Source organism: Sorex araneus, chromosome 1, assembly GCF_027595985.1.
Source record: "Sorex araneus isolate mSorAra2 chromosome 1, mSorAra2.pri, whole genome shotgun sequence".
Lineage (NCBI taxonomy): Eukaryota > Metazoa > Chordata > Mammalia > Eulipotyphla > Soricidae > Sorex > Sorex araneus.
This window is the reverse complement of record NC_073302.1, coordinates 246,351,863-246,368,854: the sequence shown is the minus strand read 5'-3', so window position 1 is coordinate 246,368,854 and position 16,992 is coordinate 246,351,863. Positions and strand designations below refer to the sequence as shown.

The window sequence follows — 16,992 nt, the reverse complement described above, 5'->3', positions numbered from 1 at the left end:
ATTGAGATTTAAGTTAGAGACCAATTTTGTTACATAGCCTTTTAGGTAACTATGGAAGTGAATATTTAGATTACCTCTTCAAGTGTTGGGGTAAAAGTAAAAAGTATCTGAGTTTTCCAGTTCTTTTTTTTTAACAAAAAGTGGAATTGAGATTGCAGGTAAATCTTTGAATAGTTGGGGCTGGAGAGATAGTATAGCAGATGGGGTGTTTGCTTTGCATACGGCTGACCCGGGTTTGATCCCCAACATTCATTATAATCCCCTGAGCATCACCAGATGTGACCCAAAAAGAAATTTACAAAAATAACAGCAACAACAAAAATTTTGAATAGTTTTTAGCATATTCACAGAAAATGCCCTTTCAGTATCTTATTATGGTTGTCATCTTATTTATTTTGCTGCTTGAACTTTTTCTTTGATGGGAAATGAGAGACAAAACAACTTTTTAATATTATTAGAAACACTAGTAATTCAATGAGTTCCAGCCTTGTAAGAATGTTCATGTATAATCTAAATTCTGAAGTGATTATAGTAACACCATTTCAAAGAGTAATTTACAAAAGGAAGGTAAAGTGTGGCCTGGCTGCACCTAATGAATACAGAGTATTATTTTTTTGCTATTGTTTCTTGAAAATAGCATCACATTTTAAAATTTTCTTCAAAAATTAAAACCTAGTTTTAGTAATAATGGTCATTACTACAGTAAAGCTTTTAGCTTTTCATTCTAAAATCTCTGTGTATAGTTTGCTGTTTTGCTTTACAGATGAAATATTTCCACCTTATTTTATACTAGTTTAGATGAACCTTATTTGACTCTATATGCATGTTGAGGTCAGTAACATTTAATTTAATGCATTGTTCAGTGATGAAGTAGAGTTGTCGAGTATTTTTTTTTTTTTTTTTTTTTTTTTTGCTTTTTGGGTCACACCCGGCGATGCACAGGGGTTGCTCCTGGCTCTGCACTCAGGAATTACCCCTGGCGGTGCTCAGGGGACCATATGGGATGCTGGGAATCGAACCCGGGTCGGCCGCATGCAAGGCAAACGCCCTACCCGCTGTGCTATTGCTCCAGCCCCAAGTTGTCGAGTATCTTAAGATTTAGTTCTGTGGAGTTCATGCCCAATTCAACCAGTTAATCAATGGCTGAACAAATAGCAGTACTCCTACATTATTTAAAATATATATATATATATAGTTCTATAAATATAGGTTATATTTCAGCCCATAGGTTAACCTTTTGAGTGTTGAATCATAGATATCCTCTTTTTATTGAAATAAAACCTTTGGAGTTGACTTTTTAAATATATAATAAGGTTAAATTTTTGTGTGAGCTCTTCATTTTTAAGAAGTTACATCTCTTTTTCGTTATATACTACAATACTAAATACAAAATCGGTAGAATATGGATGGTGGAATTAACTTTTAGAACTATTGCATTCTAGTTGAAAAATAAAGTATGCCACATTAGCCTGAATCAGGACAAGTGACTACAAATAAATTTAAAAGTGTTAACAATATGACAAGAATCAGCTACTATTTTTAAAGAAGCACTTACCTAAACAAACTGAAACACTAAGGAATTTCCAAACTGTGAAGTATTTATTGGGAATGAGCATTAAATGTGGATGGAAGGGACTAGTACTAATACCGCCTTGGGTGTCTCATAAAATCGTATTATGAGATGATTAAAAGGTAGGAAGAGAAGATAATTAGGGGCAGCCTAACAGATTACCATTCAGAAAGGTCAAACCTCTGAGAAGCATTTGGGGCCAGGACTAAAGTTAGAACTCCAGAGGTAATCTCAGAATCAGCAAACATTCCTATATTGGTCCTCAATCACCTTTTTTGTCTCTACAAGTTTAGACATCTCAGCTTGGAGAAATCACTTCCACCCAAGCTTTCTTGCTTAATTTAGAAGCATAGGCAGGACTGCTCTAATTTACCCTCGGCTGCATGCCTGAGGATTAATATTGACTTCATAGCTGCACACAACTGTCAACAATATCAACCCCTGTCCCTCCTCGGTACTGCAGTTAAAGATGAACATTTGTTTGATGTTTTTCTTCCACTCCCACAAGTCTTTACTGCTACATTCCTAACCTCTCACCCAGCTCCTAGTGGGCACAGGAACCCAGTTTACACTTGGTAGATGATCGAGTGCCCAAAAAAAAACCCTCCTAAAATCTGGTCATAGCATACCTGCGATCTGCCACTGACACAGGTGAGGGGTTTGCTACGGCTGGAGAGAGAAGCAGGTGATTGCAGAGGGACCTGGAGCATATGAAGGAGCGTGTGTTTTCCCACACAGTGAGGGCTTGAGAATTCACGTCCCTCTCTGGGTGGACAGCCCCTCCTCAAACTCTAGCTAATTATCGAAAAATCACTGTATCACTGTCACTGTCATCCCGTTGTTCATCGAGTTGCAGTAAAATAAATTTTGTGAAGATGATTATACCTTATAATGGGGTCATTAAGTTCTAGTCTGAGGGTTTACTGGGCCGTGTGTTGCAAGTTGATCCGCCTGTGTCATTGGGCTTATTTCTGAAGCTTGTTGGCTTCTATGCTACTTTCCCTTCTAATTTGGTGTCCCCCGACTGGGTTGTCAGTGCTGTGGAATTTGGAGGTGTCACTCCCGGACTCCGGGATCTGTATAGCAAGGCCAGTGACTTTACTTGGTGGCAGCTACGGGTGTGGCTGCTGGGACTTCTGGCAATATGGGGGTGGGGGGAGTTGAGGGAGGCCACAGATCCCCCACTCTGAGAAGAACCCAGAGTTCTCTGCCTGAAAACTGGTGTACCTAGAATTTTTGTCATTTTGGCATCTCTGCAGAGATTAGTCGGGAAGCAATGGCATGGTGGTGGCTGTGGAGGTGGACGTGGCGCCCAAGGGTTTTTTTTTAATGTGTTTAATGTTCCTACTGTCTCACCCCATATGGTTTTTTTTTGGTTTCTATCAAGGAAATTCTGTTAAGTATGTATAATATTTTATGCACGAGACTGTTCATCTTCTTGTTAGCTTTATTTTCATAATTTGAAAATATTAAATGCTTAATGTCGGAATAATGGTCAAGTATATTACATTTTATAACAATGTAGCTTTTAGACATTTAAATATTGATTTTTAGTTAAATAACACCCATAGCATTTATAGCTTTCAAATAAAGAAATTGGTAGATATATATTATCTTCGAGTGATTTTGGTATTTTATGCCCAAAAGTGAGCATTCTCTAGAAGCCAGGGCTTGAGTCACACCCAGTGATGCTCAGGTGTGTTACTCGTGGCTTTGCACTCAGGACTTACTCCTGGCAGTGCTGGGGTATCATATGGGATGCCAGGGATCCACCCTGGGTCGTCTGCATGCAAGGCAAATACCATACCCCCCGTACTATCACCCATGGCTTCTTTCTACTTCTTGAAATTTTAAATGATGATGAAAATGTTCTTTATCTGCAATCATCTAGTTAGGCAGCCGCAAGACCCTGAGTGCCAATGTATCTCTTTTTATTTGGCTTTATCTCTTATTATGTAAATAGCAACTTTGAATTAGCAACTTGATTAGGTTTAGACCATATGGTTGAAGATAATTCATTTTTTGTACCAAGATTTTTTCCCAGAAATTTAAAGCTAGTTATTTGTTTCATCTTGCTATAATAGATAAGATTAGAAATAAGTTGTAGAATTGTAATGAGGTAATTTATATGTTTAGCTTACATTTTATATCTGTGTGTTTTTTAATGATTAAAAACTGATAACTTGGGGGCTAAAGCTATAGTACAGCAGGTAGGGCATTTGTCTTGCACACAGCTGACCCGGGGTAAATCTCTGGCATCCCATATGGTCCCCCAAGCCCTGCCAGGAGTAATTACTGAGTGCAGACACTTGAGTAACCCCTAAGCATCAGTAGTGTGACCCCAAAAGTCAAAACCAAACAAAACAAAACTAGTAAGCCATTTGAGGCTACTTTCTAAAATACTGTTTTTTTAATATAAAATTATAGGGGTAGCTTGAAATTTCATTGTACTAAACAAGTTTGTTGATGTCTGTTTTTCAGATTGCAAATAGAAGAATCATCTAAACCTGTCAGGCTGTCACAACAGCTGGACAAAGTTGTGACAACCAATTACAAGCCTGTTGCTAATCACCAATACAATGTAAGTTTTCATGTCTTCTTTATTCTGTTACATCTCTCTTCATCGCTCAGATTTTAAAAGACCCTCAGCAGTCAGGCACTTTGCTATTTATCAGGAACCTGAATCATCCAAAATTGATTAAAAAAAAAAAAAAGACAATTTGCTAACAATAAATGGTAGGTTCAGGGACTTGAGGAGGGACGACACTGACAGTGGTGAAGGGAAGGGGAAGCAGACATGGGTAGAGGGTGTGGTGCTGGGATGTTGTGTACAAGAAACCCTATTCTGAACAGTGTTGTAAATCAGGGTGTCCAAGTTCTGTGGTTTGTTTTTTTGTTTGTTTAATTTTTTTTTCTTTTTGGGTGACACCCGGCGATGCTCAGTGGTTACTCCTGGCTCTGCATTCAGGAATTACTCCTGGCGGTGCTCCGGGGACCATATGGGATGTTGGGAATCGAACCCGAGCCGGCCGAGTACAAAGCAAACGCCCTATTCACCGTGCTATTGCTCCAGCCCCCCCCCCCCCGGTTTTTTTTTTTTTAATTTTTAACTTTATTTAAAAATACTAACTTTTTAAAAATTTTAACTTTATTTGTGATTTACAAAGTTGGGTTCATAATACAGTTGTTTTAAGTCATTCAATGTTCCAGCACCAGTCCCACCACCAGTGTGATCTTCCCTCCAGCATTGTCCCTTTTCCCACCCACATCCCAAGACTGCCCGTTTAGCAGGCACAGATTCATCTGTACTTGGACATTTAGTTGTTTCTATATCATGGCTATTTTACTAAGTGCAGCAATGGACATGTGTGTGCATATATTCTTTTAAATTAATTTTTGTGTGTGTTTGGGGAATATACATACTTTTTATAAAGAAATGGTAAGTCAAGATAAGTGAATACAAGTGTCAGATAGTCAGAGAATTTTTTTAATTGCCTGTTAATTAAACAAATAGATAAAAGTCTGTTTTTTTGTATATTTATAGTCCAGATTTCTCAACTCTTACATTAAAATACATACAACATTTTGGAACCAAAATGGACCTAGAAATAAAATGTGTATGTATAAATTGTGATTTTTTTTTTCCAAATTACCTTTCTGTAGGAAAATTTTGGTGATTTGTTTCGAAAGCTTAGGGCTATCACCTTCAACACCTTCAACCTCGCAGCCCTGAAGCTAAGCATTTATCACAGCAAGCCAGGGGCCTCAGGTATATACACAATAATGTTCCTTGCAGCCACAGATGCTTTTTCAATTCCTTTTTTGTGTCTGAGATACCTATCCCTAGGAAACCAAATAGATCAAAATGTGAATTTCAGGGGCAGCTACTTCTTTGAATTCTTTTGTTATGCCTTTTCAAATCAAACACCAGTTGAGATAGAATCTGAGTTTTCTTTGATGGAGTGAGTCCATCTCTCTCTTATTATGATCATTTTCCCTGCATTTCACAAGAAGAGTAACTCATTATGTGGTTGCAGATCATGATTTCTGAAGCAAAAGGAAGATCTCTCTGGAGTCAGTCCGAGCTGGCATGTGCTGCCGTCTAGGCTCTGGCCTATGCCTAGTATTCTTGTTTTTTTTTTTTGTTTGTTTGTTTGTTTTTGCTTTTTGGGTCACACCCAGTGATGCACAGGGGTCACTCCTGGCTCATGCACTCAGGAATTATTCCTGGCGGTGCTCAGGGGACCATATGGGATGCTGGGAATCGAACCCGAGTCGGCCGCGTGCAAGGCAAATGCCCTACCCGCTGTGCTATTGCTCCAGCCCCTCTTTTTTTTTTTCTTTCTAAATTTTTTATTGAATCAACATGTGAAAAGTTACAAAGCTTTCAGGCTTAAGTCTCAGTCATACATTGATCAAACACCCATCCCTCCACCAGTGTACATGTTCCACCACCAAGAACCCCAGTATATCTCTCATCCCACCCCCACCCCCGCCTGTGTGGCTGATGATTTTCACTTTACTTTCTCTTTACTTTGATTACATTCAATATTTCAACAAAAAACTCACTATTATTATTCAGAATTTTCCCCCAACAATCAGACCTGCCAAAAAGGCAGCATTTGATAATTTGTTTTCCATTACTGAGAATGAAGAGCATATGAGGTTTTGGATTTCTGGTATTTTAGTAATTAAGTCCAGAGAAATTTCTTTCAGAATTCGCATCATTGCAGCTTGTACCTCTGTTTAGTGGACTCTATAAGATGGTGGTTGCCATCTTATATAGGTCTCCGCCAGGGAAAGGAAAAGCTGAGAGAGAAAAACCTTTCCCCTCCCGGGGCGTCTGCCTAGTATTCTTTTTTTTTTTTTTTAATTAATAGTTTATTTTTAATTAGTGAGTCAACGTGAGGGTACAGTTACAGATTTATACATTTTTGTGCTCATGTTCCTCCCTTACAAAGTTTGATAACCCATCCCTTCACCAGTGCCCATTCTCCACCACCAGTAAACCCCAACATCCCTCCCCCCCTCCCCAGTCCCGTCTCCCCCCTCCCCACACTGCCACTATCTGCCTAGTATTCTTAACGACACTGGCCCTGTAGTTGCCTTGATGCCAAATGTCCTAGTTTCAGAATGCCTTTATGTTGTTTTCTGTATGAATATATTGCAGTCTGCAATCCTACAATAGACAACTATAAATTCACTTTACAATTCTTTAAGTAAATTTTAATTCATTGTATATCAGGCTTTGTTAAGGTTGTGCTTGTGTGAATGAGTCATTGTACTAATGCAGTTATGTTAGTCATCTAGTCACCTTTTATTAAGGTTTTATATATATATATGTATATATATATATATGTGAAACAAAGACTAACTATAATCTCTACATTGCATTATCTGAATGTTTAGGACTCTCCCCCCACCACCACCACACACACAGGGGAGAATATGAGAATGCAAAGCCACCGGCTTAGCTCTTAAAAGCATATTTGTCATTTTACTAAACTATACAATGGATATAAAACTTGGTTTCTTATCAGAAGATGATGTTGACTTTTCAGAGATGGAGAAAGATTAACATAGTTCAAGATTTTGTTTTTTCTTTTTGGGTCACACCCAGTGATGCACAGGGGTTACTCCTGGCTCTGCACTCAGGAATTACTCCTGGTGGTGTTCAGGGGACTATATGGGATTCTGGGAATCGAACCTGGGTCAGCCGCATGGAAGGCAAACGCCCTACCCACTGTGCTATCACTCCAGCCCCCACGTAGTTCAAGAATTTTAAGCATATGTAACTACAGTGGCTTAAGGAAAGGGCCTGGGAGATGGCACAGAGAGATGGAGTTCATGCTTTGTATGCGGAGTCCCAGGTTGGATGCCTGAGCACTTCTGAGTATGTCCCCTGAGCACGAAGGGACACTGCCACGTACAGTTCAGAGAGACCCACCCTCTCCCCCAGCCCCCCAAAGAAGTGAACTTAAAATATTTCTGTGAAGGCTTGTTCTTCACTTTTGTATTCTCCCTGAAACACGTTTCTCTGACTTGTCTCAGTGTCTTGTTGCCTGCCTATTTCCACCCTCAAGAAGGTTGTGTTCTCTCTCAAACATGTACTTCGACCTTTCTCTCCCCTCACATATTTCTAAATATGTTTCAGTAAAAACTTTTTTTGCTTCACAAAAATAACTCTGCAAAGAATCTATAGGTAATCTTATAGGGGTTGGCGGGATTGTACGGTAGATAGGATGCTTGCCGTGCATGTGACCAGCCCAGGTTTGATCCCTAGCATCCGTTATGGTCCCCCATGACCACTAGGAGTAACCTCTGAACATCACCGGGTGTTGCCCTAAATCCAACCCAAAGAAAAGGTAATCCTAATAAAGCAAATGTGTGAACAAGAAAATAGAAAAACTTGGGGCTCTCTCTGCCCTTGGAGAAGCCTGTGTTCTCTCTTGAGCACAATACTCTCCACTCTCTCTCCCACTTTCTCTCCCCCCTTCCCTTCAAAACCTCCAAATAAAAACTTTGATTTTTTTTTTCAAAAAAGTAGAAAAACCATCACTTCTCATGCTTTTAAAATAATCTCTTTACCAGTAACTTTATGGGATAGAAGTATATCATCAGCTCTAGCTTAAAACTTGGCCCTTCCACAAAAAAGTACAATCGAAACAACATCTGCACATGTATTTTCATTGCAGCACTGTTTACAATAGCCAGAATCTGGAAAAAACCCGAATGCCCCAAAACGGATGACTGGTTGAGGAAACTTTGGTACATCTATACAATGGAATACTATGCAGCTGTTAGAAAAAAGGAAGTCAAGAATTTTGTAGTTAAGTGGATGGGCATGAAAAGTTTCATGCTGAGTGAAATGAGTCAGAAAGAGAGAGACAGACATAGAAAGACTGCACTCATCTATGGTATATAGAATATCAGAGTGGGAGACTAACACCCAAGAACTGTAGAGATAAGTACCAGGAGGTTGACTCCATGGCTTCGAGGCTGGCCTCACGTTCCGGGGAAAGGTCAACTCAGAGAAGCGATCACCAACTACATTGTAGTCGAAGGCCATGTGGGGGAAGGGAGTTGCGGGCTGAATGAGGGCTAGAGACTGAGCACAGCGGCCACTCAACACCTTTATTGCAAACCACAACAGCTAATTAGAGAGAGAGAACAGAAGGGAATGCCCTGCCACAGTGGCAGGGTGGGTTGGGGGGGAGATGGGATTGGGGAGGGTGGGAGGGACGCTGGGTTTACGGGTGGTGGAGAATGGGCACTGGTGAAGGAATGGGTTTCCGAACTTTGTATGAGGGAAGTATAAGCACAAAAGTGTATAAATCTGTAACTGTACCCTCACGGTGATTCTCTAATTAAAAATAAATAAATTATTTAAAAAAAAAAAAAAAAAACTTGGCCCTTCCAAAGCGGAAATTGTCGCTATCATTTTAAGTATGATATCCTCCCCTCGTGTTATTGATGATTCAGGTAGTGTCTATTGTGAAAACAAAAGCAACCCTAGATAATCCAAACAGAACAGGATTTGACGTAGGGAATTCATTACAGATGGTTTACAACTAAAAAATTGCAAAAGGGAGGAGGAGGTTGGTTACCGGATATCAGGAAGCTGCTGCCACTGCTGGTACAGCTCCCACAAGGACAGAAAAAGAAAAATTTCTCTTCTTCCTACTTTTATTCTAAAAAATGGCAAGAAAAAACAGCTGGCAAGGAGTTTGGGGGAATATGTTTTGCAGGTCCCCTCCTGCCACAGCTTCTGCAGTCTGGAGCTGAAGGCTTGGGCAAAATAACTGGCACAGTGACCCGTGACCTGGGTGGTGTTGTGTTGTGAATCAGTGATTGCCAGTACTCTACTCTCAGTTTGCTGTTCACTTCAACACCAAACCAGAACATGAGGCAGATCTCTGTGTTTTGAGAGCAAAAGCAGGGGAGGGGGAGTCTTCTAATTTTGACAAATGAAACTAAAACTAGCTCTTCAAAACTTCATTTTTATTTCATCCCTTTAAGTTTTGTTTGTTTGTCAACACAGAGAAATTTGCAAATGATGTAGATTCTTTTTCTTTTCTTTCTTTTATTCTGCTGTTTAAACTATATCAGCAAAACATGATTGGCTGATTTGTGAGGGTCCTTTCACCTCCCTTCATCTGTGATTTCAAGTATTGGTGCATCTATTTGTCTGATGCTGTGTGCACCATCTCCAGAGTCTCCCAAAGGGGGTGGTAATATTATCATATTATCGTCACCTGCCCCCTGGTGTGTATGTGTGTGTGTGTGTGTGTGTGTGCGCGCGCGCGCGTGCATGCGTGCGCACACGCGAGAGTGCACATGCACATGGGGGCGGGGGGAGAGGCAGAAAGGGAGTGAATGCTGTAGCAGCAGGTGCAGTTGGGAGGTACTTTTTGATAGTTTGCTTAAAGAAGCTAATATTCCACAGGGAAGAAGCAAGGCTGCATAATATTTTTCTGTAGAGGGAGCCGTGGACTGGAGCAGTAGCACAGCGGTAGGGCGTTCACCTTGCACACGGCCAACCTGTGTTCGATTCCTCCACCTCTCTTGGAGAGATCGGCAAGCTACCAAGAGTATCTCGCCCGCACGGCAGAGCCTGGCAAGCTACCCGTGATGTATTCGATATGCCAAAAACAGTAACAACAAGTCTCACAATGGAGACGTTACTGGTGCCCGCTCCAGCAAATCGATGAGCAATGGGATGACAGTGACAGTGACAGAGGGGGCTGTAGACAAAACAAGTTTGGGAACCTCTGAGCAAGATCAGTTATTAGTATAGAGAGTGTCCCCAAGGCTGGCTGGACACTGGAATCACCCACAAAATGTTTTCCTCTTCCAGTTACTGTTGTTGTGACGAGGCCTGAGTACACATACTTCGTCATGGCCATCTCTGGAGGTCACACGTAAGATTGTGGTGCTTGCCCGTGTGTTCCCAGCTTGGTGGCGTTCATTGCTGTCTTACACATGCCTGTCTGTGGTTGCTCAGCGTGTGACCACACTAGGGGTTTCAGATGGCAGAGCCACTGGACTGTGTCCACACACATGGGCACATGGGCAGCACTATAGCTCTCATTGTCAGTCCTGTGCTTGCAACTCAGGTGCTTTGGGGAATTTGTTTCTTGTTTTGTTTTGTTTTGTTTTGGGGCCATGCCCCATAGTGCTCAGTGCTTATTCCTGGCTCTGCATTCGGGACTTACTCCTGGCTGTGCAAGGGGACCATATGGGATGCTGGGGATCAACCAGGTCAGCTGTGTGCAAGGCAAGCACCCTATCTGCTGTACTATCTCTCTGGCCCCTTGAAGAAATTTTTTTAAAGAAAAGTACAGATTAATTTAGTTGGCTAAAGGGAGCTATCTTTTTTTTTCTTTTTTCTTTTTTTTTTTTAGTGAGGAGTGGGGTATTCCAAGCAATGCTTAGGGGGCAAAGCAATTTGGGGCCAATCAAGCCAACAGCTCAATACTAGGATGCAAAGGTATGGGTCATGCTTGGGCCCCATGGGGCCACTCCACCAATGTTCAAGGACTTCCAGAGTCACACTTGGTGATGCTGGGGGTTCATGTGGTACTGGGACTAAACCCAGGTACCTCTCATGCCTCCATCCTCTGTACTGTTATCTCCCCTGCTCCTGGCTTAAAAAGTTTGAGTTCTGGGGCTAAAGAGGTAATACAAACAGGGGCCAGGAAGACTGGTGAGTGGTAGGAAATTACCACAAATATGTGTAGGATCGATAGAGGAGGATCCATTATGACAATATTTGGGAAATGATCACTCTGGACAAGAACTGGATGTTAAAAATATGTAAAGTAGGGGGCTGGAGAAATAGCACAGGGGGTAGGGCGTTTGCCTTACACGTGGCCGACCCAGGTTTGATTCCCAGCATCCCATATGGTCTCCTGAGCACCACCAGGGGTAATTCCTGAGTGCAGAGCCAGGAGCAACTGCTGTGCATCACCGGGTGTGACCCAAAAAGGAAAAAAAAAAGAAATATGTAAAGGGATATACATGATAACGTTTCAGGATATGTATTGCAAAGCATAATGGCTAATGAGAGAGAGAGAGAGAGAGAGAGAGAGAGAAAGAGAGAGGATGTGCCTGCCATAAAATCAGGTGGGTATGGCAGTTGCTTTGGGAGTGTGGAAGGGACACTGGGAACATTGGTGCTGAGAAATTACATTGGTCGAGGGATGGGTGTTGACCATTGTATGACTGAAACCCAATCAGGAATATCTCATGGTAATTCAATTTAAAAAAAAAGAGAGATTATACAGTGGGTAGGACACTTCCCTTGCACTCAGCCAACCTGGTTTTGATCTCCAGCACCCCAGATGGTCTCCCAAGGCCCACCAAGAATGATTCCTGAGCACAGAGCCTGGAGTAAGCCCTGAGCACCACTGCGTGTGGTTCTCAAAAACTCTTTTAAAAAATTCAAGTTCCTGGGATTGAATCGATAGTACAGCGGGTAGGGCGTTTGCCTTGCATGCAGCCAACCTGGGTTCGATTCCCGGCATCCCATATGGTCCCCCAAGCATCGCCAGGAATAATTCTTGAATGCAAAGGGAAGAGTATACCCTGAGCACCGCTGGGTGTGACCAAAAAAAAAAATTCAAGTTCCTGACACAACATATGACCACTGAACAGAGACAGGAACTTTTTAATAACTCTCTCTGCAATTTCTTCTTGAAAGTGGATGTGAAAATGATGCCTGGGAGGAAACACAGGACTCTCTTTCCACCATATCTGAAGTTTTAGAAAAAGAACTGATATCTTAGGGCTGGATCAACAATGGGTAGGGTGATTGTCTTACTCATGGCCCACCTGGGTTCAATCTGTGCCATCCCATATGATCCTCTGAGCATCGCTGCTTATGATTTCTCCCCCGGGATGGGGTGGGGGAGAATGGGGGAAATTGCTATCTTCTAGTATTTTACCATCTTTTCTGACTCCCAGCTTACAAAAAAAATTTTTTTTCATTCCCACCTACTGTTGTTTTTTTTTTTTTTGACAATAATTCTTTACCAAAAAGCAGCAGCAAACTAGCAAAACCTTTAGAAAAGTGTTGGTGGCAGAGAAGTTGTAGCATTATTACATAAAATCTCAAGGTAAACCCAAAGGAACCACTTAATAGATCTGTTTTCATACATACTCAGTTTCCTTCCATTTGATGACCAGCATTAGTTTTCAGATGAGAACAGGTGCGGTATTGCTGAAGGCATTGTTAGACTTCAGAGCTAAGGAAGTTGAGACTTTTTTTGTGTCTCTTTCTATCTAATACATCTGTGGATTTGAAATTTTGCTCATTTCAAGTGAATACCCACTGTTCTATGCATAAAGGCTTTATGAAACGCAGTATTTGCCTGGTGTAGCTTTTAGTATGTTGCCAAACTTTTCGCTCAAATTGGCATACCAAATACTGACAGTGACCCTTAATCATTAATTTCCTCCTTAGAGGTGAGGACATACAGAAAACAGAAATAGAAATATAGGGGATGAGGGTTCTTTCAGAAAGCTGTAAGCCAGAGCTGGAGCAATAGCACAGTGGGTAGGGCATTTTGCTTGCACGCAGCCGACCCGGGTTCGATTCCCAGTATCCCATATGGTCCCCCGAACACCATCAGGGGTAATTCCTGAGTGCAGAGCCAGAAGTAACCCCTGAGCATTGCCAGGTGTGACCCAAAAAGAGAAAGAGAAAAAAAAAGAAAGAAAGCTGTAAGCCGTAATTGTTACGGCTGTCATGCTCGCTGTAGAGATAAAAGCTTCCACAAAGACGGCCTTGACAAAGCAATCAGCGGGTTTCCGCAAACAGCAATCTAGAAATTTACAGACATCTGTATTATAAATTTTAATTGGCGGTGGGCGGCATTTGTAATTTTAGTCAGTGATTAAGGCTTCACTGATGACGGTTGAACATCTCTATACCACACTCACACTGAATTTTCAACATTTGGCTGCGCTTTAGTTTTTTTTTTTTATTGTGAAAATAAAATGGATTATGTATGATGAACTTTGTTTTTTTCATTGTAAAAATGTGTTGGGTCTGGGGGAGATGTACTGGGATCCAGAGAGATAGTACAGCAGGTCGGGTGCTTGTCTTGCACACAGCCAGACTGGGTTCAGTCCCCAGTGCCCCATGTGGTCCCCCAAGCCTCGCCAGGAGTGATCCCTGAGAACAGAGCCAGGAGTAAGCCCTGGGCATTGCAGAGGTGGAGCCCAGAAACAAAAGAAAACCTTGTTTGTGAGAGCTCGGCTGCCTGGATCTGCTCTTTGCATGCAAGAGGCCCAGATTGGGTCCCCGAGCAACACAGTGAGCAGCCACCAAGAGGCCTGGTGGGTGCGACTCCTGAGCACCACTGAGTATGGCCCCAAATTTACTACTAAAGACTAAAGTCTCTCCTGAATTAACTTTTATATCATCTGGCCAGTTATGCTGTGATCATGAGGGCGGATGTAAGATTCGTAGCTAAAGGGCCAGAGAGATAGTACATGTGTTAATGCACATACCTTACATGTCACCAACACTGGCTCGATCCCTGGCACCACCAGGTCCCCGAATATTGCTGGATATAGTCCTGCATGCTCCCCAGTCCCACTGTGGTGGCCCAGGTAATCCCCAGGCCCGGGACCAAATAAATAGCGCTGCGTCCTCTGGCCCTCACATTTAACCACTCGGCCTGCAGTCCCCCGGAACATCACTTGGAAGGCCAAAAAAAGAGGACTGAGAATTAAAACCCCCATAATGCAAAAACTGTTTCTGTATCAGTAACTTCTTTCCAGTGTTTTGCAGAGTCTACTGAAAAGTTAGATATTTGACTGCTTTGAGTGTCATTTCCTTACAGTGTCAGACAAAAATGCCCAAAAGGACAGAACTACAAAGAGAAGGAATAACGTTATCTCAGCGCTATGGTTTTCTCGACTCTTTCAGTCATTTGTGGTTTCCTTGTACAGGGGTGACGGGGCCATTCCACACCTGGTGGCACTGGGATGCTCCTCCTGCATCACTGGGGCTTGAACCCAGGGCTCTGACATACAGAGCATTTGCCCCGCCCATTGAACTATCTCCCCAGCCCTCTTCCTCTTTGTATGCAAAGTCCCTCTGACTTGGGTTTCTGGGTTTTTACCTGCTCTCCCTGTTTTTTTTTTTTTCTTATAGCCATTTTTTTCATTCTTTCCTTCTTTTGACCCTACAGAGAGGAAAACCAGCCTTTTTTTTTTTTCTTTGTTTGGGGGCACACCTGGCCGTGCTCAGTTGGTTAATCCTGGTCCTGGTTCTGGTTCTGCACTCAGGAATCACTCTCGGAGGACTCAGGGACTCAAACTCAGATCAGCCGCATGCAAGTGCCCTACCTGCTGTGCTGTCTCTCTAGCCTGAAAATACCTTTTTTGAGTGAACTTCAAGTCCTTTCTCTTGAGTCTTTATTTCTTGAACCCTGCAGCCTCCTCTTGCTGTGTGGAAATAGATGCTGTACTTTGTCTTCACGTATTTTTTTTCCCCATAGCTGCTGTTTTTTCTTTTTCTTTTTTTTTCCTTCTAAAACCGACCCTTCACACAGTGTACATTTCCCACCACCAGTGTCCCCAGTTTCCCTCCTTCTGCCCATTGGTTTTCCATCTTTCCCTCACTGTGAAGATTTGGATTTTCTCCTGATTCCAGGTTTCTCTGGTCTCCCTGTCGCCAGTCTCTCTTCCTCTCTTTTTTTTTTTCCTTGCTTTTTGGGTCACACCCGGCGATGCACAGGGGTTACTCCTATCTTTGTGCTCAGGAATTATTCCTGGCAGTGCTCAGGGAGGATCATATGGGATGCCAGGTTGGCCGCGTGCAAGGCAAAAGCCCTACCCCTTGTACTGTCGCTCTAGCCCCTCTCTTCCTCTCTTCCAAATCACTCACTGCTCTTTTCTAATAAACCTGGCACCACTGCCCCTAGTTGTTGTCATATATGGTCTCCCAGCCCCAGAATCCTGAGAATTGGCTGGATTTTCTTCTTCCCTGGAAACCACCTGGATCATGCATTCCCTTTTCCTTTCCCCCCGCCCCCAGATTATCCTGAAAGGTGCATGGGTAAATTAAGGTGCATGGGTAAATTAAATTTTTTTTTAATTTTTTTAATTGAATCACCATGAAAAAAGTTACAAAACTTTCGGGTTTAAGTCTCAGTCATACAATGATCAAACACCCAACCCTCCACCAGTGCACATGTTCCACCACCAAGAACCCCAGTATACCCTTCATCCCCCCCTCTGTGGCTGATGATTTTCATTTTACTCTCTCTTTACTTCGATTACATTTGATATTTCAACTCACTATTATTATTTGGGTTTTCCCCAACAATCAGACCTGCCAAAAAGGCATCATTTGATAATTTATTTTCCATTGCTGAGAATGAAGAGCATATGAAGTTTTCGATTTCTGGTATTTTAGTAAATAAGTCCAGAGAAATTTCTGCCAGAAGTTGCATCACTGCAAGCTCGTACCTCTGTTTAGTGGGCTTTATAAGATGGCGGTCACCACACTGCCGCAGCCACTGAAAGGAAAGGCTGAGAGAGAAAAACCTTTCCCCTCCCGGGGCGGCATTGGGCTGTAGCTTAGTTGCAATTTCTGCAAGAAGCCGGTGGGTTCCGAAAGTAGTTAGTGGGCCTCCAGGATCATGGTCATTCAGGAATGGGGGAGCCATTCGTGTGGGGCCTCTCAGGGTCTCGTCCCCCTTTTCCTTCTTTTTTTTTCTTTCAATATTTTCTAGCTTCCTGATCTTGCCTTAGGCCTATACTTACCAAAATCATTTAAAACCCTCAAGATCTTCTCTGTGTTTTACTGCATAGCCCTGACAAAGGATACCGTTCAAAAGAGACTGTCTTGTTTGCCCTATTTATCCTGCAATAGCAAGTACAAAGTTCGTGCTCAATCTGTTTTGAATTATAGTTCCAAGACATCCATATCAAAAAATAGTCTCTTCCCTGTGTCAGACTTTTACTTAATTGAAAGATACTCGCCATTATCAGTTACACTTACTGCCTGCCACTGATTTGAAAGTTTCTGATTCCATGTAAGGTGTACTTTTAGTTGTAACACCAATGGGAAACTAATTTTTTATCCTTTTTTTAAAAAATATTGTTCTTTTTAATAACCAATCTCAGTTGTCAATATAAGAAAAATAACTATAGTTGGCTGGAATTTAAATCCATGTAAGTTTCAAGACCCATTTCATTATTTTTGAATCTGATCCCTAGATTACAGGCTTTCCATTTGATAGATAGGAGATGTTCTCTGGAAGCTGTTGTCAGCCCTCTGATAAATCTCTACCTGTCGTACTGCAGTTTGTGTCTATTTCTTCCAACAAGTTCCCTGATTCTGTGTAAGAGTGAAGTGTTTCTTTTAAAAATTGTGACTTTTGGGAGACAGTGATTCTGGGGTG

The 16,992-nt window shown here is 42.0% G+C and overlaps 1 protein-coding gene across 1 annotated transcript in view; it reads left to right on the top strand.

The window, feature by feature from the left end:
* The window catches only part of GTF2F2 (general transcription factor IIF subunit 2), a 155,862-nt gene that overhangs the window by 121,464 nt on the left and 17,406 nt on the right, over positions 1-16,992 (top strand). The window contains exon 6 of the mRNA XM_004604583.2: positions 4,052-4,151. Within this exon, the coding sequence (XP_004604640.1) occupies positions 4,052-4,151 (100 nt within the window). The remainder of the gene's footprint in view (positions 1-4,051; positions 4,152-16,992) is intronic.